The sequence below is a fragment of the Tachysurus fulvidraco genome, chromosome 9 (genome assembly GCF_022655615.1).
Source record: "Tachysurus fulvidraco isolate hzauxx_2018 chromosome 9, HZAU_PFXX_2.0, whole genome shotgun sequence".
In the NCBI taxonomy this organism is placed as follows: domain Eukaryota; kingdom Metazoa; phylum Chordata; class Actinopteri; order Siluriformes; family Bagridae; genus Tachysurus; species Tachysurus fulvidraco.
In genome coordinates this window covers 2,691,329-2,716,748 of record NC_062526.1, presented here as the reverse complement: position 1 = coordinate 2,716,748, position 25,420 = coordinate 2,691,329, and the positions used below count along the sequence as shown (strand labels likewise).

The 25,420-nt window shown below is 41.6% G+C and overlaps 1 protein-coding gene across 1 annotated transcript in view; it reads right to left on the bottom strand.

Moving 5' to 3' along the window:
* The window catches only part of znrf3 (zinc and ring finger 3), a 59,139-nt gene that overhangs the window by 9,682 nt on the left and 24,037 nt on the right, over positions 1–25,420 (bottom strand). Inside the window, exon 2 of the mRNA XM_027162883.2 lies at positions 10,470–10,592. Coding sequence (XP_027018684.2) covers positions 10,470–10,592 — 123 coding nt within the window. The remainder of the gene's footprint in view (positions 1–10,469; positions 10,593–25,420) is intronic.

Here is a 25,420-nt window from a genome sequence, read left to right as displayed (position 1 = left end):
ACACACACACACACACACACACACACACACACACACACACACACACACACACACACACACACACACACACACCCTTGCTAGTGCAGGTGTCCCACCTCCACCCCAGACACACACACACACTACTGTGTGTGTACGCTTTCGCCGCAGGGTCTCTACTAGAACGCTTTGAAGGCTGAACACTGAGCAAATAGCGTTTCGAAGAACGAGTCAAAACAACTGCCAAAAAACTACAAGCGTAAAAAAAAAAAAATCAATACGCTCCTTGACACACAGAGACCAACTATTTCCTGTTCAACACACGTACACACAGCCTCAACTCAGCACATGGACACACTTCAGGTGAATATACACAATACAGAATGGTTTAATAAGATGGAACATTTTATATAAAACATTTCGTTCCTGATATTTTCTAGAACAGAAATAAAGGACCGTCATCTCGACAACGAGGACATCTGTCGTCTTCGGGGGCAGAAACACGACTAAAAAAAAATAAAAGAATTCAACAAAAGCACCACCCTGATTGGTCAGAAGGTGATGATTCATTTTCTAACAGCAATCAAATCTCAGGTTTGTTCTAAAAACATCAGGCACATGGGTTTGTACGGTGGACAAGAGAAACAGGAGGAGAAGGAGTCTCCAGTGTCGAGGTTTTTCACCTCAGGAAAGTCTTCAGGACCAATGCTGCATTTTTATTTTTTTTTATTTTAATAACATCATGAAAGCGATAACAAGACTGTGGTGAGGGAACAACCGCATATAACTGCTATATAACATGCCTGAGAATCAGTAATAGAATCAGTAATGGCTTAATTATAATAATAATAATAATAATAATAATAATAATAATAATAACATATCGTTGTGGTTTAAAAGCAATAAAACACTTTGCTTGTGTGTATTTTCACACCCCAAATAACGATTAAACACATGATGTAGCTCTATTATTGTGGATACTAAATGTTTTGGCACCCTGGTTGTACTCAAGGGCTTTGTTTGTGTCTGTAGATTGTGGGCGTCGCCCGATTACTTAGATCATAGTTAATAAATGTAAACAGGCTATCTATTTCAATTAAATCCCAGATAAAACAAAAAAGATAAAACAACTGTTAAGTGTTTTTCCTTCCAGTTTTGAACTGAACTTGATAAAAAAAAAAAAAAGGATTGCATGATTGCACTGAGGAATTTACCCAAACTCGGTGTTGATTTTGTAGCTCACCGTGACAAATTTGCATGAAATCAAGACAACAAATCTCAACTCATTACTGATAAAAGCGTTGATTAAAAGACGGTTCTCTCTCACTTTCCTCTTTTTTCCCCCCTTCATTTTTCCCTCTTCTTCTTCTTCTTCTTCTTCTTCGTGAGTAATGTTCCCTATCCCCCATGCATGTCTCTCCATCTCTCTCTCTGCTGCGCTATAATTAAAGTCATTAAATCTCCTGAAAGCCCTGTGTAATTTCATGTTGCCTCCTGCGTTTATTCGGAGATAAAGGCATACTTTCCCGCTTTAGAATTCCCTCACATGTGGTTAGAAACGTTTACCCCCATCGCCTTTCTGTCTTTTTTTTTTTTGTTTTCCCTGAGAAGACCTGCCAGGACCTCGCTAGGCTACAGGCAGAGGCCAAACACACACAGAAACACACACTACACACTACACTACACTACACAACAACACACACACACATATACAAGGAAGGAAGGAAGGGAGAATACATGAAGACTGGAGAAAGAGAAGAAGAAAAGAGAAAGACAACAAGATAAAAAGAAAAGACAAAAAGAAAAAATCAAAATAATGAACCTCCCTAAAGAAATCCGCCCCACTCGCCCTCCGTCTTCCCTCCTTCCCCCCGCTCTTCACCAACTCTATCCCTCCTCCCACCAGAAAAATAACCACCCTTCCCCCCCCTCCCGCCCTCCCTCCCTCCCTCCCTCCCTCCTTCCCCCCCCCTCCCTCCGCCACCCCCTCCTCCCCCCTTCACCTATAAATAAAGAGCCTCGCGTGAGAGAAAGTTATGATAAATTGATAAAAATATCAGTTCAACAAAACAGACACAGCTGAGAAAGTAACCAGCTTCACTCGTCACACAACATTCAACTGACGTAAATGTTCTTGTTTTCTTTAATTAAAATAAAATGTTATTTTCGCCGATTTCTTCATAAAAAAAATCATTTTCTGTCGTAGTATTCTGTCAAAATAATCAACCAACAGCATGCAAATGTATTAATCTCAGCAGTTCCAGTACTGTTCTTATGAACACACTCCATCTGTCCCACTGGGTTTCATTCAGGTCCTTTTCCTCGGATCATCGGTAGAACATGACGGACTGAACTGATGCTCTGATAAACCGGGGGGGGGGGACAATTATCAAGAGATCGAAAAATATTCGGAGCAGCTTGTGATTTCATCAGAATGACAGATTTTCACAGATTTGTATCCCAGGTTTTGAAAAAATCCACAGATTCAGGCATGTTACACCCCAATATTCACAAAAACAAAACAAAACTGAAACACACTGACTTCACTTCATGTTTGTATGTGAACCAATTCGCTTTTTTCTAGAACGAATTCCCGAATAAAATAGTAAGACTACGTAAACGGGACACTGAAACGCCTGTTTTCTGCTCAGTTCTCAATGCCGTTCGCTTTTCAGGTCCATTAGATATGATGTAGAAACAGTTTGCAGGAGTTATTTAGAAGTCCTGTGTGTTTGTGCAGGAAGGTGCAGGGCGTTTGCTAAGTAGTGCGGAAATAATGCGGGAGAGATTCTGGGGCCTCGTCGAGGATTGGATTTAGGCATCGGCATGGACTGATCTGAGATCTGTCATTTCAGGAAGATTCGTTTGGGGTGCAGAGAAATCAGGGTGTATGTAATATTTAATATATATATATATGTATTAAAGTAAACACAGGACCAACATTCAAGTGTAAAAGTCTGAGTGAGATACAGTGTAGTGTTTTTACCCGCAGTTTTTAGAGAAACGGTAATCAGTCTCTCCCCCCCCCCCATTAGCTAAACTAGCAGTTCCAGAAATGATTAGCATGTGCCAACAGTGCGTGTCGCGGTTGCCTAGCAACAGTGTTTTCACAACATATCTTGCTTATATTTACGTTCTATAATCCCGATGAAATTTAGTATTAATAATTACACAAATGTCTGACTTATTAGCTACAAGCATGTGAAAATATTTATATTAAAAAGTGATAAACAGAATAAAAAATAAAATGAAAAGAAATTTCCCATCGACAGGCTTCATGGCAGAACTGATAAAACTGTAAACAATGTAATTCGACAAGTCCAACTGTGAAGAGGTCGATTTGAACAGTGTCTCCATAGAAACCAAACTCGTACGGTAATTTTTTTTTACCCCCCGAATCGATGTTATAGAACATAAACTGTGGACGGTTTCACAGATTCAGCCTGAATTACACAGCAGAAGCCGCAAACTTATTATAATTCATAATATTTGAAACCTTTTTTAAAGAATGTTGGCGTTTTTTTGCTCGAAGCGTTTCAGTCTTTTCTTGCCGATTTCTTAGTGTTTTGTTTTTTTCCGCAGATCTGATTGAGAGAAATGTTGATGTTCCTGATTGATTTGTCTCATTGAGACTTCGCTTCAGATTCAGATTTTAGGTTTGGATGAGAATTTCTTACACATCAATCCTGGAACTCATTCAGTAATGAACAATTAAAATGAGCAGATAACTACATTATCATCATCATCACCACAAACCGCCATGAAATGTTAATCTAACACATGTTTTTGTTGCTAATCTTAAAAACTCAAAAGCCTTAAATTTCCAGTGGCAATAAATAAATAAATAAATAAATAAATAAATAAAGCCCACCACATTCTAGATTCTAGTCTCACTATTAAATATTTTGAACTCTTCTTGGAAACTAGCTTCAGAATTAGCGCTGAGTTGCGTCTCTGTTTATACAACAACATTGTCACAGCTGATTAGCACCACTGCATGTGAAACCGGCTTGACGTGCCACACGTTTGAAGTCCAATCAGTGTTTCCTTCCAGTGCGAGCAGAAATATCAGCCTTCGACAGGAAATTCATTTAGCCAAACTATTTAAGTTAACGATCTCTGTTACGGTAATTATAACGAGCGTCTATTATAAAATATATACACACTGTTTTATTCATTCTAAACAAGGTCACATTTATGGCGTTTGTGAGACGATTCGATATAAACACTTTTATATACACACTGAAGGCATTATTCAAAATGAGGTGCCAAATGACTTCAGTTTTTAGGTCTTTTCTTGGCATTTACTTATAGACTTTTTGGCATATCTGTGAGAAATGTTGCTATTCCGAGTAGTTTTGCGTCATTTTTGTTGTCACTTTGCCTTTACCTTACTCATAACTGGTCACTGTACATATTTCCCAGTTGCTTATAACTAAGCATATTGTTTTTTTGTCTTGTCAGGAATTACACCTCATATTATGTAACCATGACAGCATATTATATCAGGAATAAACCATTTTATTTAAACTCAAAAGTATTTAAAATTAGTGTGAGAAAATGTTTGTAATTTAAAAAGTTACCCAAGTGCCTAACGCCCATCTGAGACATCGCCATGGCAACAACTGTATTCTGCTGGTCAAGCGACGTGACATACAATTTCCACGTGTCCATAGATTAATTGAAATTATTTACATAATTCAGTTCCTTTAGTTAAAATGCTGCACTAGTAACATTAAGCTACCGAATGTTCTCTAACTAACTAACTAGCTGTTAACTATCTACTAATTGCAGGTAAACAAATATTTCCGAGTAAATTCCTCTCATATTTAGAACTATGAGTATGTAACAAACATGGACTATGTTCCACTACACCAAGTTTTCTTCCTGTAGTTACCGCAGATGTCCATCATGTCACAGTTATTATCACACTCACATTCAAGCAATCAATGTTTTTAAAAACAGAGCCTGTATTCAAAAGCCTGCTAGAATCCTACGGACCGAGACGCAGGTCGCTAATTCAATTTCCGCTCCTTCAATTAGCTTTTTTCGTCCCATGCTACAGTTTTCCTTCATCAAGGAAAAGGAAACAATCCTGCTACTTCGGAATGTCACTAAAACTCACCCAAACATCCCAAATCATCAACAAAGCAGTATGATTACATGCTAATAAAGGAACACAATAGTGTAAGAAACATCGTTATGTGACTTACGACATTGTAACTAACCGTAACCTCGTATAGTTGTAGACCTAATGCTTGCTAGCTAACGATCTGGGTGTCTATTTAACTAATGTCAAATTTGATCATTTTTAACCAAACTTTACATTTTTAGTCAACTATCAATGAATAAAAATGCTAATCGCTAACCGTTCAACTGAATGTCAAAAAGTCTTCCTGAATTAACTTGAACTTTTTTACATTAAAAAATTTATATTTCCAAATTTCCTCACAATCATAAAACTGTATTTCTTTCACAACGAAAATATGCAGAAACAAGTCAAAAGTCCAACACACACAGTACCTGAACACACAAATACCCCAACCCCCCCACACACCCCACACCCAAATATACCAACCCTACATACACACACTCCACACCTAATATCCCAACCCCACACACATCATACACCAAAATTCTCAACCACACACAGCCTATACCCAAATACCACAACCCCACACCCCCCCTCAACCAAATACCCCAACCCCCCCACCCACACACACCCCACACCCAAATATACCAACCCTACATACACACACCCCACACCCAAATATACCAACCCCACACAGATCCTACACCAAAATTCTCAACCCCACACAGCCTACACCCAAATACCCCAACCCCACACACCCCCCCTCAACCAAATACACTAATTCCTTCACATGCCTGATGCGCCCATACAGACAAAGGAAAATTACACTCAACTGCCTCATTAATCCAAAACACAGCTCCATTAATTTAAAAAATAAGTTCCTGAAAGAATCTCCCACAGAAGAAAAAAAAAGAAAGAAAGAAAAAAAAAAAAAAACACACACAGTGTGAGTTTGGAGCGAGGGAAAAGAGGAGTGCCTCGTCCTGAATACAGCGGGCAGACGGAGGATAATTAAAGGGGCACATACACTCCGCCTTCATACCTCTCTAATCTAGTCTTCCCTTGAAGTGGCACAGTGTGTGTTTGCGTTTGTGTGTGTATGAATAAGTGAAAGCCCCCATTTGTGTGTGTGTGTGTGTATATGTATGTGTGTGTGTGTGTGTGTGTGTGTGTGTGTCCTTTGTAATGAGATCTGTGCTAAAGAGAGCTGCATTTTTCCTTGGACAAACAGAGCGGCAGGTTTAAACTATGCCCCGAATTTTGCAGCTCTTTTTACACACACACACACACACACACACACACACACACACACACACACACACACACACACACACACACACACACACACACACACACACACACACAGAAAGAGAGAGAGGAGATTAGCAACCCCCTGCTTCTCTGTAGGTTGGAGGAAACAAGGGGAAGAGGGACAAAAAAATAATAATTTAGCGAGGGAAAAAAGAAGACACGACCAGACGTGTGCTAATGTTAAACTTTTTGTCTTATGATAACGGCCTAACTTTTTTTTAATCATGTCTCACAAAATTTCTGCATTTATCACAACAGTACACACAGGAATACCATGGCACATCATGTCCATCATTTCAGGAGTAAAACCTTCAGGCACACGGTGTCCCACATCACGCCGTTTCGTCTTTCTGACACCGGTGACTCCTTCTATAATTATCACATAGACGAAACGTCCCGATATTAAGAACGTTACACTTTTCTTTGTTAAATAACGCACTTCGAATTCGAGTCCTCGTGCGAGCTGTTGCCATGGAAACGATAAAGACGTTGAAGAGGATAAGAGCTCTGGGGCGGAAGTCAGAGCTGCTGGGACTGGAAAAGACAAACGACCTTCTGATGTGAGACGTGAACAGCAGCACTGTGGTGGTGTTGATGTTAATGATCATGTTAATGATAGTCAGGATAATTAATAGGACTGATTAATCAAAAGGAAGAAAAAAAAATTGGTTTGAGAAAAAGAGAAGTGCAAATGAGAAACTCAGTCATTCATCCCTGGAGAAAATTAAGGTTGCTTCTTGTTTTTTGTGTGTATGTAACTTAGCCAACACACACGCACACACACACACACACACCCTAACTCACACAGACTCTTACTTACACACTCACGTGCACAGACACACACACACACACACACACCCTAACTCACACAGACTCTTACTCACACACACACACACACCCCAACTCACACAGACTCTTACTCACACACACACACACCCCAACTCGCACACACACGTGCACAGACACACACTTTTCATCCAGGTACTTTCTCTCACACACAGTCACTTACAAAAATTCACACACACCCTAACTCACACACACCCCAACTCACACAGACTCTTACTTACACACTCGCGTGCACAGACACACACTTCATCCAGGTACTTTCTCTCACACACAGTCACTAACAAAATTCGTGCACACACACACAAACCCCCAGACACGCACACACACCCAGACTTACACACAAAAACTCAAACACACACAATGACTAACTTGTGTGTGTGTGTGTGTGTGTGTGTGTGTGTGTGTGTGTGTGTGTGTGTGTGTGTGTGTGTGTGTGTGTGTGTGTGCCACAGCCTCTCACCAGCAGGCACATGTACTTAAGTGTAGCGGAAACACAATACATTATTTTATTATACAGAAATGAATCTCTCTCTCTCTCTCTCTCTCTCTCTCTCTCTCTCTCTCTCTCTCTCTGCGTGTGTGTATTTCACAAACACACTACTGTAAATACTGTGATATTAAACCATGGCCAATGTCATCATCATCATAATCATCATCCTCCTCCTCCTCCTCTCTTAAACCCAGTGTTAAATTAAAGGAGCTGTGATTCAGTATGAAAGCAGCAGAGACACTTCCCAGAAACTGGACCAGTAAAATACTGGCAGAGGTTCAGTGACTGTAAACATCCGCTGACTGACTGCAGGCCACAAACCCATCAGTAAACACTTTATTTCCACACAACAACTTTGTGCCTTTCACTGCTCTTTTGCTTTGAGATGTTTTACTCTTATTTTTCCTTTAATCCGCCGCTGTATCCTGAACTCGGTCCGTCACATTCGTAAGCTTGTCTCTGGGTTGGAGAAATGACTGCTGGAGGAACTTCAAGTCCTTCCAGCTCTTTGATTTCTGTTTCCTCCACCAAATAATCGCCACCATTTTCCCTTTCAAAGCCTTTGAAGTCAAAGCGACTCCATGACATTATCCAGGCCGTTTCATTTTTAACCATTACCCCCCCCTTCTCTCTTTCCCTCTATTTCACAGCGTCTCCCTCTTTCACTCCCGCTCTCTGTTTGTATCCCCCCCCCCTCTCTCTGTGGGTCGCTCCATTCTCCGGTCTCTGAAAGCGCCGTGTGAAGTTTAATAAAGCTCTGTTTTTTGGCCCCCCATTGAACAGCGCCTTCGTTCGGCTCGCTTTCACAACACACGCACACACATGTTATGAGAGGCTTCCCAGTGGCCATGGCAACGGGCTCAGCGGGCTCCAAAGCAGCGATTCCGTAGCCACCGAGGAGCCGGTCTGAGGAGGCTCCGCCCACCCGTGGCATGACCTTCGATCTGAGAGAGAAGGAAAATTTGCTGAGATAATATCAGCAGGTTAAAGAGAGAGCAAACATGAAAGAAGAACCCCAGAGATCAGGCCTCACACTCAAGACCTCCCATTCATTAGTGTGTGTGTGTGTGTGTGTGTGTGTGTGTGTGTGTGTGTGTGTGTGTGTGTGTGTGTGTGTTTATGGAAACGAGTTACTGTTTCAAATTAAGTTATTATTAATGTTTCTGTGTACAGAAAGAGAGAGAAAGACACACACATGATGAACGAGACACACTTACACAGGCAGCTAAAGAGGCAAGCGCACACACACACACACACACTCCAATACACACACAGAGATAGAGACAAGCATACAGAGACAGATTCCAGCGTATGGCTGTAGAGTTCTCACACCCCCCACCCACCCCAACCCAGACAGGAAGTTCCTGAACACACTCCGGTGAGCCTGGTGGGGTTGAGGTCAGGCCACACGGCCACGTATGTGTGTCAGGTATGAACAAATTGCCAATGGAAAAGGAAGCAGGGGCAACCAGAGACAGGAAGCAGAGGAACAAACAGTCTATGTACAAATCTATGTACTGTACACACACACACACACACGCGCACACACACACGCACACACACACACGCGCACACACACACCTCATTAAAGCAGCTTTTAAAAAAATGGCTACAGTGTTTCCCACTAATTAAGTGTTTCTGCAATCAGCCACAATGACAAAAGACTGAATGATAGAGCTCAAAACACACAGCCAAGCGCGCGTGTGTGTGTGTGTGTGTGTGTGTGTGTGTGTGAGAGAGAGAGAGGAGTGTATGAGTATGCATTGAGTGTGAGAGAACCATTAGTGCAGCTACACACCCCAACCTGAGTGCTCTCTAAATTACAAATGACCAGCCTCGATCTGTCAAGCCGCTCGAGCCATAAATCAACCTGACTCAGAGTCTCTGAGGGGAAAGAAGACAAGAGACTAAAGGAGAGAGAGAGAGAGACAGAGAGGGAGAGAGAGAGAGAGAGAGAGAGAGAGAGAGAGAATTTCAGTGAAATAATCAAATAATGCATTGTTTCCTCTGCTGGTGAGAGGCAGTGATACACACACACACACACACACACACACACACACACACACACACACACACACACACACACACACACACAGCTATACAAACAATTTCACAAACTAGAAGAACAAGTCAACATAAAAAAAAAAAGAAATAGAAAAACATCTAAAATCACTTCTTATATAAAAACCCCGCCTCTTCAGGCCACGCCCCCTTACCAAACTGACGCCAAACTCTGTGCCAAAGAAGCAAGTGATTCATCTTCGGCTGTTTTTAGCTCAGTGATGTCTTTTTTTGTCTGTTTTTATACATGACGGTGCATCACACACAGTCAGAAACCACATCGACACGTGTGTCTGACAGCAGCAACACGAGGAGACGGCGTCTCGTAGAAGGTCGGAGAATTGGGAAAGAAACAAACAAACAGAATTTTAGCACAAAAGCACAAAGTGGTGCATCATAAAAAAGGGCTTGTCTTCCGTGTGTGTGTGTGTGTGTGTGTGTGTGTGTGTGTGTGTTCGCCAGACCCGAGAACGCTAAAATTGTATATGCTGTCTGGGTGGGCGGGGCATACTCGCTCTGTTCTGTCAATCACAGCAACGCCAGCCAATCATGAGAGATGGCTAGTTTTCAGCAGGAAAGCGTCGTTTTCAGGTCTCTTCCATATTGCCGTAGCAACAAGAGAAAAGTAAGCGGAGTTCTGGACATTTTTAGGGTTCATAAAAAGGCATCGTAAAAAAACAAATGAACACTCACCTTGCCGAGGACGGTGAGGCAGCTGGGGTCGAGCTCAGGCTGCTCCAGCTTGACCACACCCACCCAGCCATACTCATATAGATCCTCTTCATCATTATTATTACACAGACCCAGAGGATGCATCTGGAACAGAGAGAGAGAGAGAGAGAGAGAGAGAGAGAGAGAGGGAGAGAGAGAGAGAGAGAGAGAGAGAGAGAGTTAACACCATCTTGTACTAAAACACATATATAACATACAGAACACAAAGTTTGAGGTGTTTTATTACTCACATTCCACAACAATCTTTCCAGGAACCTTTACATTATAGCTGCTACAACAGAGACACATTCATGTTGCCAAGAAAGCGCAAAACCCTCCATTCGACAAGTTACAGGCTTTCCTTTAACCGCTACAAAAAAACGCTGACGCTGGAGTCTCCTTTCGTAAAACGTCTATAGTTGCCATAGAAACGATAACATATCAGAACGGGCGCATTAACGAATATAAATCTTTCCGTTACAGAAAACAAAATCAACACCAATCAGAATCCAGAATGCAACAGCGGCGTTATCCTCGCTTGTTCAGCTCACCCTTTAATAAAAATGTTTGCATCAGCCACTTTCATGTAGGCCAGGATTCAAATGGCAGCTCTTGCAGTTTGAATAACACGTGCCTCGGAATCGCACTCGTTCCTTTTGGATGCCCGAGCGCTCGTAAACGCGAGTAACTCCGCCGGCTTTGATCACGGCGAAGCCGCGCCGCAGGTGTCGATTAAAAATGACTTAAAGTTGGAGGAAAAGAACTAGGCCAAAGATTATTCCCTATTTACATAACTGCAGAAAGAGGTCACGTGCAGAGCGGCGTGCTTTACAGCTTTGTAACTCTTATCAGCAGAATATCAAACTCGCGATTGCTTTTACTTGAGAACGCTCAATATATCTGAGCACGTGGTAATCTTTTCAGGCTCAGGAAAAATGTTGCTCAAACGGGTTGCGTTAATGCGGGCAGTCTTACAAACGAACACACGCTGACTTCTGATCGGCTCCAGAGAGTTAACGTGGGTCAGGAACGTTCAGGTGCGTTCGAGTCACTTTTTTGGACTGAGATGAGAAAGAGTTTCTGTTAACGATCTAATAAAAAAAAAAAAAACACTGCTAGGTTTTTAGTCTACTTTAGAAAATAAAGAATGCAGTTCATGTGTTTTGCATTTTTTTTATGTAGTTTAATCTGTTTGTAAACCGATTTTCTAAAACAACCAATTTCTTGTGTTACAGAAAACCAACCCATAATAAATTAGATCATTTGTGAGTCGAGGAATCGTTCGATTTCAACAACCTCATCTACAGATGCTGCATCCTTTAATTGTGCCTGCCATAGAGAGAATAGAAAAACAGACCACGCCCACTGACACGCCCCCAAACCCGGAACTCGACAAAATCCGGTTTCACGCTCGTAAAATTTTTGCGGTTGCGTTCTTGTTCGTTCACCTCATAAACGCGACCTTTCTGACAGGAAACGACTTCACGTACAGACGCTTCATGAACCAAAGTCATTAAAGCAGCAGTTAAAGTGACGATTAAACAAACAAAAACAAATCAATAATTCAGATCATTGTAAAAGTTTACAAAAATAAGAAATGTGCAAAACACACACACACAAACACACACACACACGTTGCAGTGAGTTTCCCCTGGAGGCCCCATGAGATGCTGAATGCCCCACTGCCTCCACCAGAATCCCCCTCTTTCTCTCACTCTCCCTAATCCATCTCTTTCTCTCCTTTCTTCACCACTGCAAGAGGTGTCCCTCATTCTTCTCCCCACCTTCCCGTCTCATTCCAGACCCTAAGGGGAAGAAAAGCGGTGTTTCACATGTGGATCTTCTTACACGGCCGGAGCAGTGCATTCAGTCTCGCACAGTCGTCCGTGTTCACCACCAAAAAACCTCCTGCGCTCTACGACCCCGAGCGCTTCTCAATAGAGCTAGCCATGCACATTTACTGAGCTTAGCATGGGATATGGACAACCGCCAAATGCCTGAGCATAACACCCTGCCATCCCACACACACACACACACACACACACACACACACACACACACACACACACACACGCTCGACTCAGTCACTAACACAAATCACAGGGTCTTTGATCATCCAACAACAGCTACTTCAGCCTCCTCACTAGTATCGCCCCTGGTTACATACACACACACACACACACACACACACACACAAGCTCCCTATGCTTTTTTGGTGTGTGACATGGCATGCTATGCTGGCTGTCTTTGAAAAGGGCTCCTAAGCAGCCTGTATGTGTGTGTGTGTCCCGGTCGATACGACTATTACAAATCATTGTGATGCAATATTGTGATAAAATGTTGCCACATCATATGATTACTGATAAATTAAAAGTTTTCTTGAATTGCATACTGACTACTTATTATTGAGTAGCTGATTTTTTTGTTGTTGAATGCAAATCTTGTACTTAAAATTGTTTTTGAATGTAAATATATTTATTTTTAACTTAAAAAATATATTTATTAATAATAAAAAAAATAATATTTATTTTTAAAAAACCATTGTGTGCTGTTTAAAAACTTCGCAATTTTTTAAATTGAAATGTTTATAATTGTCAAACGAAATATGTAGAAAACAATAAGTTGCTAAAAGTTAACAATTTCGTTTTAAAAACTCATTAAATCGTATCAAATTCTAGGAAAATTGTTTAAATTCTGTATGAAAGGAATGAAAGGAGTCAAAACCGTGAAATGCGGATCTATACGTCGATTGTGAACCTAGATATAATAGATAAGAGTAAAATGATTAAAACTGATTTCAAATCGAAATAAAAAAAAAACAACAAATTGAGGTTTGAATTTGTCATTTGTTAATAAATCAGATCCACTTTGATCAAAAAAAAGGACAATAAACAGACTTTAATCCGAACACGCAAGACTTTAAGTTAGTAAGAGACGTTAGCACGTCGCTATCTTCACAGAAAGAGGATACGAATCAAACAAAAGACTGCAATGATTTATGGGATGATGTGGATTTATGGGATCACCACTACACAATGACCCAATAGTGCACCATAGGACATAGTTTGGGACACGGCGTGATCCTTAATTGCTGAAGGTATTAAAGTGTATCCTCAAGTATGTCCAACAATCAGAGCCAAGCCTTCTAGCACTTGCAAAACTCTTACCGCGAGATCAAAGCACTTTTTTACCCCCTTTAGTCGTTGAGTATAAGTGTGTGGCATGTGAGAACTTTTAAAGTTACAAAAAGTCTGAAGCACATCCAGCAGAGAAGCGATTTTCACCTTGCCGAATGAACACTTTTCCCAAATACGACGTGTAACCGCCGTCTCGTGAACCTGCTGGTGGTTTAGCATGCTTGTGTGGACTGTGTGAGATTTGTGCATAGTGGCTGGGTTCCAATAACAGAGGGCACACAGCGAGCAGCCTCAGGAATGGCATTTAGGTCGGGGCTGGTATCGATTTCAGCCACAACAATCAGGCAGCACAGTTCGCTGCGGGCCCCGGGGCCGCTATTGAACACTTCGCCATCCATTTCCCCCCCACATACCGAAACCACAGCCGCGATAATCCACCCCAAAACCAGGAGAAACTTCTCACAGGAACCATTTCATTTCATTAGATAATGATGAGCAGAGAAATGATCGTTAATCGATTGGTTACAAAGCACCGACACTGGAGACTCCATACATAAACATAATACATCTACACTGAATTAACGATCGTATGTTTTCCTTCGAGCGACTTCACAAGACTTTGAGTCTAAAACAATTATGTGAATTAGCTGCCGATGTAAAAGCTGCGACTTAAAATATGAACCTTCTGACCGATCAGAATGGAGAATGTTTCGGTGCTGTGGTAGAACAGGAAGCCCCGTTTGTTACGATTGTATGAAATTCACGACATGGCAAAGTAATTCATACGTGAGAACAAGATATTTGATACAATCTACATTCTTCAAATAACAAGACTTTGCCAGAAATAAGCGTCGATCCTTGAGCTCAGGAAACCACAAACGTCATGAGACCAAAACCAAAACGTCTTCATTTTATTAAACACTCAGCAAAGCTCAACATTCACTGGACAAATTGCATGCCTTAATCACGGTCATGTTGAATTTCACGACACTTGTAAAACTTTAGGCTTAGTACGGTAATAAACTAGCTGTGCATGTTCAGGCCCGGGTTTCACAAGAATACATGACTACATCATTCACACCCACAAGGCAGCGAGTGTAACCAACCCATGTAATAAAACCGCTCTCCCTGACCTCTCTCTAGATTTCTTCCTCATCCTGCCGACTACACACCCTCCTTCCACATATACACACCAATACTCTCTCTGTCTCCCCCAATTCCAACCCATTGCCCATCACCCTGCTGCCCCCGCCTGCTTGTCCACAAGGGAACAAGGAGGATTTCCTGGAATAACAAACTGTCCTGCCAGGAGAGGTGGGGGAATATTTGATCAAAGACAGCAGCAAACCCCATGGGCCTTCGGCCACTTAGAGCAGCCATGGCCTCAGCCTGCACTTTCAGGACAGCTTTTAAACATGGCCGAGAGCTTTTCAAATAAGCCCAAGGGCTCCGCGCTCCGCTGAACTTAGCTCAACGCCCTGCCGCTATGCTATCAGACAGCAGCTGCACAAGGGCTTTTCAGGGTCTTTGGCCTCCCACTGAAATCCCCCTCCAACTCTTCTGACCTGAGCAGTCATTCCCTCTTTATCTGGCCTTCTTCACCATACACCATATACAAAAGCAGAGACATCTTTTTTAGATAAATGTGAGCTGAACACTAAAGTGCCATGGTGACTACGGTCGGATATCAGCATCGGGTTTTCCAGATGGTAGAAGGTTTTCCTTTTAATCAGTAAAAGAATATAAGGAGATGGGTCACTGCTCAAGTCCCATTTCGATGAAAAATGGGTCACTGCTCAAGTCCCATTTCGATGCCACTAGCTAGCTCTCCACAATTCTACAGGATCTACCAACTGTAGAAGGTCAAGGCAAGGTTTCACCATGCATTCAGATTTCGGAAGATGTTTCAATCTGAGAAGTGCAATGAAGGGCCTTGCTCAGGAACCAAGCTTGCCAGTGCTGGGAATCAAGCGGAGACTTTTTTACCATGTCAACACCACACTAACCTTTCAATCTTCTCATGCATTGGGCATCTTAATGTTTGGAAAAGAGCACCACCTACCCTCATCCACATACGATCTGCTAGTATCACTCTGATCGACAGGGGACAGCTTAACAACGTGCCGCTCTTTGGATCATCGACGGCTAATATTTTCATGCCTTTTCAATGCTATCTGTAATCTAGGTTTTCATGCTTGGGTTGTACAGGTCAAGATGTACTTACTTAAACGTCCTCGGTTTTGAGACGGACGCCATTCTGCAGGGGATAATTGTACAGCGGTACATATATTAACTGATAAGCACTCGATCATCAGCTGTGCTTTCTGGAAAGGATCTTGTGTATTATCTTGCTTTTAAAAACGTGTGAGTAATGTCTTCTCTTTGACCCTTGCCCCCTTTTTCAGCTGCTGCATACTTCCAGGACTACCTCACTTGCAAGAACTGAGGGCATCGCTCACAATAACATATCCTCAGATCACAGAGAGGGCAAGGACTCAATCTGTTCCACTGCCAGTTTCCTTTTGGTGAGTGTTGTTTGAACTCTGTCCCACTATCCAAACACGAGATACCCACAGAGACTCCAGAGCTAGTCTGGTTTGTCTATCAGAATAGTGCAACTAACCCCAGATGGGACAGCTGCCACTTGCCAAATCTCTGTGTGCCAGGTCTATTTATCTTTCACACTTCCTTTATGTCTTTCTGTTTTTTCAGCTCGTCTCAATTAGGTTTACAGGTTCTTTGCCAGCCGACATGGCAATAATGTGAAATTCTGGGTGGATCCTGGGGTTGTGTGTGTGTGTGTGTGTGTGTGTGTGTGTCTGTGTGTGTGTATACACACACACAGCTAAGTGACAGAACACACAAACACACACTACGATTGCTTGGCCTATTTAAAGACTGAGGAGGACATGGAATAAGAGAGAAAGCAAGCGAAAGAGGGAGGAAAAAAAGAGGAGGAGACAGAAGGGAGGAGCTTTTTTCCCTGCGATTGCTTATGTCTTCTAGTTTCCCAAGCACTGAAAATAACTTCAAAGGGGATGGCTGCCTTGAAGAGAGAGGAGAGAGAGGAGATAGAGTTTCAGAGTGGCAGCTGGAGAAGCCTTGCAGGTGGGGCCTGCTCTTACAGTGTAATATTATCTCAGAAAAAAGGAGCCTAGTCCCTTTTTCAATGCAGGAGACTTCCTCTCCTTTGTCCCACTGACAAAAAAAACGATGGAACCACAGTTGCAAAAGTTGTACCCTGGCCAAAAAACGGCCTAACAACCTGCAATTTGCTTGAAAGGCAGATGAATTCAAGACCCACACTAGCGAGTGACATCATAACCCATTAAGCAGCAACGTGAGAGCGCGCGGCTGCGCTTAAAGGCTAAAAAGACCACAGCCTGATCTGTGTGAAGCGTGAAGTATTTCAAGGACAGATTCAAACCCTCCCCCTCGCAACACCGCAGCAATCCGAGCGAGGAGATACTTCAGGATGGTTGGCATACGAATAGGACTATAACCACTCCCCGCTTTACGGAGTCGCCTATTAGCATCTCCCTCAAAAGCCGCGGCCACATGCCGTCCCCGTAGATACCGCACAAACAAACAAGTGGTGCGATTTGTGTACTAGAAGACAAGGCTCTGTGCGGACACTTAATAGCATGTAAATATTCAGATATGCAACCGTGAGCCTGTGGGGAAACAGCCCCAGACATGCAAGAAGCACGCCATGAGTAGAGTTTTAAACCATCAATGGCGCAAAGGAGATTCGCTTCCCAAAAGCCCAGTACGGTATCAGTTTCAACTTTCTCAGTCACTTCAAAGGCTGAAACATGACTACTGTACAAAACAGATAATGAGAATCGAGAATGAAAGATGCCGTTACTTCACCCGATCGAGATTTTGGCTTTTGAAATTTCCATTAAGCAGAATAAATTGGTCTTAATTTCCACTGCAGAGGAATAAGCAATGATGTACATATAAATATTTGTGAAAATATATGTTATCCGGGACGAGTGATATGACAAATATGTAAGAATTAATACAACAGGACATTAATAAAAAAACATGTTTTACGTATTAACAAAACATTTTGATATTTATATCGATAACCCTTTTTTATTAATGCGTGGAATTCTGATGAACTCATAACCATGCAGTAACAATTAAAAAATCTTTTTAAAAAAGGTCGGTAGGTAGGTCTATATGTTGTTGTTTTTTTTCAAGTTTCAATGTAAAAAAAAAAAGTAGTACAATTTTGGTGATGGTGATTACGTAGGTATGACTTAAAACTAATTAGCATATCGTGATGTCACTGACTGGGTCTTCAACCCGTGCCTTCGGGCGCATCATCGCAAACCTTATTTTAATGCTGGGCACAGTTTTTCCAGAACTTTCAAGAAAGTTAATGCGGTGTCGAGCTGTTTTCATTTATTAGATGTATTATGGCGCCCGAACCCGTATTGAACGGTGACCGCAAACATTTTGTTTACTGCAGCCGCAGCCATCGTTACCAAGCACGAACCTTTGACTCTGACAGTGAATGAGAGTAGGAGACAAAGCGAACGCACAGGCCATAACGTGACGTCCGTTAACCAATAGCGTAAACATAGACGACGTCACGGGTTTTTAATTAAAAGAAAGAACGTAGCCTTCGTTAGGATGTAGGCCTAGGCCATTTATATATTAACAATACTTACTAAAATATAATTAAAATTATTTTATTGCTTTTGTATTAGTTGTTTAAAGAGTAAAAAAAACAAAAAAAAAACAAAACGGTGGTCAGCAAATTTACAACCGGCAAGTCGGTCGGACTTAAAGTAAAAAATAAATAAATAAATAAATAAATAAATAAATAAATAAATAAATAAATAAATAAAAAGAAAGAAAGAAAAAAAAAAGAGTTGGTCCTAAATTGACAGGGTCGGCCGGGTTACGGCAAACAAAAATATTTTTAAGGATGGCCTCATCAATTGATACCTCATGACGCATTTTTGAGTTGACGACGAAAATACCGTTAATTAGCTACGACGAAAATACCGTTTAGTCCATAATTGACCTCCAGCTACACTATTAAGAGCTAGCAAATATGTTTTAAACCCTTGATGTGCACTTTGGCATGGCACGCTTCACTCACTTGCTGCAAAATAAAACCGGTACGCGGTCGTAAATACGACATGATTTATGCTAGAGGAAGGTACATGTACAGGTCTGGATATCTTCCTACGACCATTCCTGAAGTTCAGGCGGTGGCCAAATCTGAACCCAACAGGACAAGCCTTAGTGACACCTTTGAAGTTCTTCTCAGACTTTGAAGATTGCGGCAGAGGCAAAAGTCTGCGTCAAAGCTTTTGGAAAACCCCCACAGATGTGGAATGCAGAGCAAGCCACTGCCCAGCCTGCTGGAATGCGATTAAAGGACTGAAAAGCACCAGAGCTCCAGTGACTAGAGATGGCAAATGAAACCCCCACCAAGCCCGAGTATAATATAAGGAAAGGAAAAACAAAGTGAGATAAAGAAGGAAGATCCACATAAGGTATAGTGTGGAAGATATGGAAGGAAAAGTGCAGAGTAAAATTGTGAAAATGAAGGGTAATGGAAGGTAATGCTGGAAAAGTGGAATGATTTATAGTGAAAGCAGGTCTTAGCGACTAACAAAGGAAAAGTTCAACAAAACTAGCAAATGCTGTTAGTAAAGCTACTAGATTTCATTTACCTCTAGGCATTGTGGTAGAATTGTACGAGTTAAACCTGAGCTTAACTTAAAAACTGTAAATATTCCTTTCAGTTTTTTTTTTTTTTAACTGAAACGAACACTGGCGCCCTCAAATAAACAATGAATCACCTGGCATGAGAACCCATAATCTGTATACCCCGACTCTCGACCTTCCCGATCGTATACAGCTGACGTGCGTCAGCTACATCTCTGCCCTTTTACGTATGCCTTACGTCGTCTTGGCAGGCTTCTACAAAGGGTGAGTAAAGCCTGGAGATGACTGGGCTGATCCTGCAGGCTCTCCAAGTATGACGGGGAGACCTACATTTCAAAAGGTCAACACCATTCCGTCCATTCCTACCACTCGTCTCCACCACCTCCACCAGATAGAATGACCTTCTGCTGAACAGGGCACTGCACAAACAAACATCCATGTTTCAAACAAGCAATTATAAACTAGCGATAAAGCAAAAGGCTAGGATGAGACATCAGCATCTGTGCCGATAAGACAAGATGTACATTGCGTACTAGTGTGCTAAAGGTTGTTCACTAGGATACAGACTTAGGATACCGACCACAACTACACTACTGGTTAAAAAGCTACTTACAATTAACGATATTTGCCAGACGAGCTTATCCAGAGAGACTTACATTCATGTCGGTTTTCATACATGGACTTCTTTTGATGCCCACATGGAATACACCGATACATCCAGTTCCTGTTCCCAGACAAAGTAGTGATGAGGTCACAGGATAAACCGGATCTGGGTTTATGACTGTTTTCTTGAGAAAATGAATTCTGGGGATCAGGCCCGCTGTAGTGTCGATCTCTCTAGGAGTTTTGAGTGTTGTACAATCGTGTTTTAACAACAAAGCCTCAATTGGTGAACACGCCTTGTGAAGGTGTGATGGTCCAGCGGGTAAGGCGCTGGGTTCCTGATCAAAAGGTTGGGGTTTGAACTCCCAACCTGCCAAAGACCTCAACGTTGGGTCCTTGAGCAAGGTCCTTAACCTCACCTGCTCCAGGGGCTCCGTACTATGGCTTGACCCTGCACTCTGACCCCATAACCTGGGATATGCGAAAATGTGGGGAAGTCGTGGCCTAATGGTTAGAGAGTTTGACTCCTAACCTTAAGGTTGTGGGTTCGAGTCTCGGGCTGGCAATACCACGACTGAGGTGCCCTTGAGCAAGGCACCAAACTAATTTCTAATTTCACTATGTACTGCAACAGCTATATGACAATAAAAGCTTCTTGACTTGACTTGACTGTTTGTTTTTGGACGAATCCGTCTAGCCGTTATTTCTGTTTCTCTCTCAAGTCGTTTAACAGATTATTCACATTTCAGGGGCGAAATAAAACCATGTCAAAGCAGTTGTGAGACTTTTATGTCATTCTTGCTGTTTTTCAAACACCAGAAGCCTGTAAATCTCCACAGGAGATTTTTTTCTGTCTTAAATTTCATCTTTTTTTTTTTAAATAAGCAAAATCAGCAAAATCAGAAGTCCCAAGAGAAACACATGTCAAAATATCTACCCGTCCCCTGACAAGCTCACACAACTCTACCGATCCCCACCACCTCCTCTCACCCATGTATATAACAGCTGGTTCAGCTGTGAAAAGCTTAGCTGAAACAGAGCAGGTCGAGGTCATGCAGCCACTCATCCACCAGGGGATCTGAACAACTCTGGTCTCTATGCCAAGACTACCAATCAATCAAAAAAGAAAAAAAAAATCACGAGTACATCATCAGACATCGGACATGAGCTGAGGGAGGTGAACCTTTCAACCAATCACAGCAGGAACCTTCTAAATGTTAGCTTCTTCCTCAGAAGTCACACAGTTTCAAGTTACGGAGATAAACCTAGGTTAAATGATAGGGTTTAAGAATCCGTGGTCATGGAAAAAATAAATAAATAAATCAGGCAGTCAAAAGCTAGGAAGGAATACGGCACCCCCATCCAGAATAGCAAAAACCAGAGCACACTTCAATCCCTGCTATTACCTCTGGGTTGAGACGTCTTTCCTGTTACTTGGATCTGGTTTCATCTACCTCGCTGATGCTTTTGTGAGACACTAACTTTATATGGGGAAGGGAGTCTTAACAAGGCCAAAGCCACAGATCAAGAAATGGCATCCTGAAAGTTTAAGGGCAACAAGTATATTTTATTGGACTTCATGTCAATTTTCTACATGAAATACACATATACACATATACATATACACACACATATACATACAAAAATCCAGCACACAATTTCAATTAGAGATCTAGCAAATCGCTGACACTCGATCCGGGTATTCTAGAAAAGACGTTGCTACGGGACAGGTTTTGAAGTGCACTAAAATTTGAACTGAGGAAGCCCCCACCGCTGTTTGCCTTAGGCACTTGATTCTTTTTGTTTTGAATACTACAGCTATCACCTTTCAGAAGGAACTGAAGAAAACCTTGCTTCGGGAATTACACGACTCAATGGGCTGATCATATTCTAGAGGAAATGGGAATGTGAATAAACAAAGCGAGGCCATTTCCTGGAGCAGGGCAAGGAAAGGCAGGGAGCTGTTCGGAGCAGTCCAGGTCTCCGGTTATATTCCTTGAGGGAGGACCTTGGCCTCCATGCACAGGAGAGCCGGAAGCTATTTGGAAGAACTTCAAAAATGGGAATTGCTGTATTCGTGCCATGGCTGGAAGGTGAAAAGAGCAAAGTCGGAATGCATAGAGTCTCTTCTCTTGTCTTGCTTGAGAGAGCACGATATTAAAAACACAGTATTCATTAAAAAATATATATTTCAACAGCACTATAAGATGTAAAATTTTTGTTAATGGTCCATAATGGCTGTTGGTCGTCAGTGAGATGATCTGACAACATCCATGTCATGTATTCGATTTCCTTTAAAAATTAAGCACTTTTGTGGTCCACTGCAGTCCAAATCCACCGCATAATACAGAAACGTAATTAGGGCTAGATTATACCATGATCTGGATAGCGTTAGAAATAATGTCATAATATGCGTTGGTGCTTTTTAAAATGTTTGTAATACATTCATTCATTTACTCATTTCCTACCACTTATCCGAACTTCTCGGGTCACGGGGAGCCTGTGCCTATCTCAGGCGTCATCGGGCATCGAGGCAGGATACACCCTGGACGGAGTGCCAACCCATCACAGGGCACACACACACACTCTCATTCACTCACACACTACGGACAATTTTCCAGAGATGCCAATCAACCTACCATGCATGTCTTTGGACCGGGGGAGGAAACCGGAGTACCCGGAGGAAACTCCCGAGGCACAGGGAGAACATGCAAACTTCACACACACAAGGTGGAGGCGGGAATCGAACCCCCTACCCTGGAGGTGTGAGGCGAACGTGCTAACCACTAAGCCACCGTGTCCCCGTTTGTAATACATTTATTAGAAAATTTAACATCACACTTTTAATGCTCTTAAAAATCTAAAATAAAATAAAATAAAATAAAATAAAATAAATAAATAAATAAAAGCTTTTTTGTGGTTAGTTTTTACAGGGTTAAACTTTTTTTGTTTTTAATGCCATGGTTAACAAGAGATCCTTTTATTATTGAACATCATGGAAGCAAATCATCTCTTTCAAAGTGGTCGATTCAAACCCTCGCTGTCGAGTCTTCTCGAGACGAGCATCGGGTCTGACGAGTCAGTAATACCAATTTTCCTTCATACAAAAGAGAAAAGTAAAGGGGGGGCCCACTTTGGAAAAGATTAACTCTTAAGGGGCCAAGCACCATTTGCATTGGGTTCTCTCACCCCCTCCTCCATCGAGGTCTCGTTCTAGAGCTAAGTACGTCTTTGATACTTGACTATAAACAATCTGGAGGAGTTACAGGTTGCTTTTGTAGTTTCTGTAGCACTGGAAAAGGGGAGGATCATGTGTGTGGGTGCCAAGGCTGGGATTCTGTGTAGCTTTTCTCTTTCTAAAGCCCCTCCCCTTACCGACACACCCCTCTCATGCTCCTTCCACCCCACCGACTCCAAAGAAAAAAACTAAACCGGAAAAATTACAAAATTTGAAAGTGCTTATAGAGGATTGATAAGGAACAGAAGGCAATGATTAAGATCCTGAATAAAAGATATAGGGTAGATGTCCGTTTTAATAAAGAGAGGATCGAGGACGCAGGTCAGGAGACAGGAAAAAAAAACAAGAGAGAGTGAAGGAGACAAAAGGAGGAAAAGAGGGAAAAGTTCAACTCCCCTGGGAGCTTTTCTTGAAGCCATTACATCAGCTTTCTTTTGCTTCATGGATCCAAAAAGGGCTGCACTTTTAATAAACCAGAAAATGAAGTAAACTGGCTTCAAACGTCAGCGTGACGTTTACTTCTTGCTTTTCTTTCTCTCAATTCTAATTTGAATATCTGATGGATAATAGCCGAGGTTAAAATATCCAACAAACAAAACAAAACAAAACAAAACGAGAGACAAGAAAACCAATTAGACTGTTGCCAAAGTCCAAGCCATTAGCCAAGATTCTGAATCCTGAAGGGTTGAAGTCCAACACATGAATGTTTCTTCTGCTGCATCATTTCAATCTGCTGCCTACACGACGTCAGAGTCCAGCTGAAAAGGCTTGGAGGAGCTCTCAGTTATGCCACATGGGAGTCCTTACTCAGAAAATCTCTTATCTAGCCAAGATCATAAATACTCGTCTTTGGCTGCAGGACAGGGACAAAATACCGTACCGTCAGTGTAGTATGCCTTGTAAAGTATCAGAACTCCCAATAAACAAACCATGGTATTTCAGGAAAATAAACAAACAAACAAACAAACAAACAAACAAACAAATAAATAAAAAAAAATTTGCTATTGTTGGAACGTGTAAAAGCAATGAATCTACACATAGAAATAATTCTCCGTAATGTTGAAGAATGAAAGCGACGTACAATAATTCACCTCAGGAATTGTAGATATTGTAGAATTGTACATTTTTTAGGTCTCGTTATATAGTCATTTAAGTCTGTAATCGATCGATCATTTAAGTCAGTCATCGATAAATTAGTGAGTCAGTAAATAATTACTTAAGTCAGTAAGCCACTTAATAACTATGTCAGTGAGTCAGTCAGTATTTAACTCATTAGGTCCATAACCAGTCAGTAAGTGAGTAAACCAAGCAGTCCGTATGTTAGGTAGTGAGTCATTAAAGTCTGTAACTATGGCAATAAATGAATAAGATATTTGTAAGTCTGTTATTAAATCACTAGGTCCATAATTTGGTAATTCAGTCAGTAAGACAGCAAGACATTGATCTGTAAATTAATATGTCGGTGATCCTGTAAGTCGGTAAGCAAATCATTGAGTCAGTAATTCATTACGTTTATAAGTAACCGAGTCAGTAATTCACTACGTTTATAAGTAACCGAGTCAGTAATTCTCTACGTTTACAAGTAACTGAGTCAGTAATTCACTACGTTTATAAGCAACTGAGTCAGTAATTCACTACGTTTATAAGCAACTGAGTCAGTAATTCACTATGTTTAAGTAACTGAGTCAGTAATACACCATGTTTATAAGTAACCGAGTCAGTAATTCACTACGTTTACAAGTAACCGAGTCAGTAATTCACTACGTTTACAAGTAACCGAGTCAGTAATTCACTACGTTTACAAGTAACAGAGTCAGTAATTCACTACGTTTAAGTAACTGAGTCAATAATTCACCATGTTTACAAGTAACCGAGTCAGTAATTCACTACGTTTATAAGTAACCGAGTCAGTAATTCACTACGTTTATAAGTAACCGAGTCAGTAATTCTCTACGTTTATAAGTAACTGAGTCTGTAGGTGAATCGTTCAAGCTTCTTTTAATAATGACCGAAGCGTTGGGCTTTTGTTTTTTTCGGGTGCTCCATGTTCAAAGTCACCACAGTGGATCGTGTGTGTCGCATGTTATTTAGCACAGGTTTAAGCCAGTTGCCCTTCCCGATGCAACCCTCCTGTTTTATCCGGGCTTTGGACCGGCACCGAGAGTTAGCTCTTCAGTAGCCGAGTTAGCTCCCGGCCCGGGAATCAAACGCAATGAGAGCGTGGGATCCTGTCGCTATGCCACCAGGAGTCACAATAATTA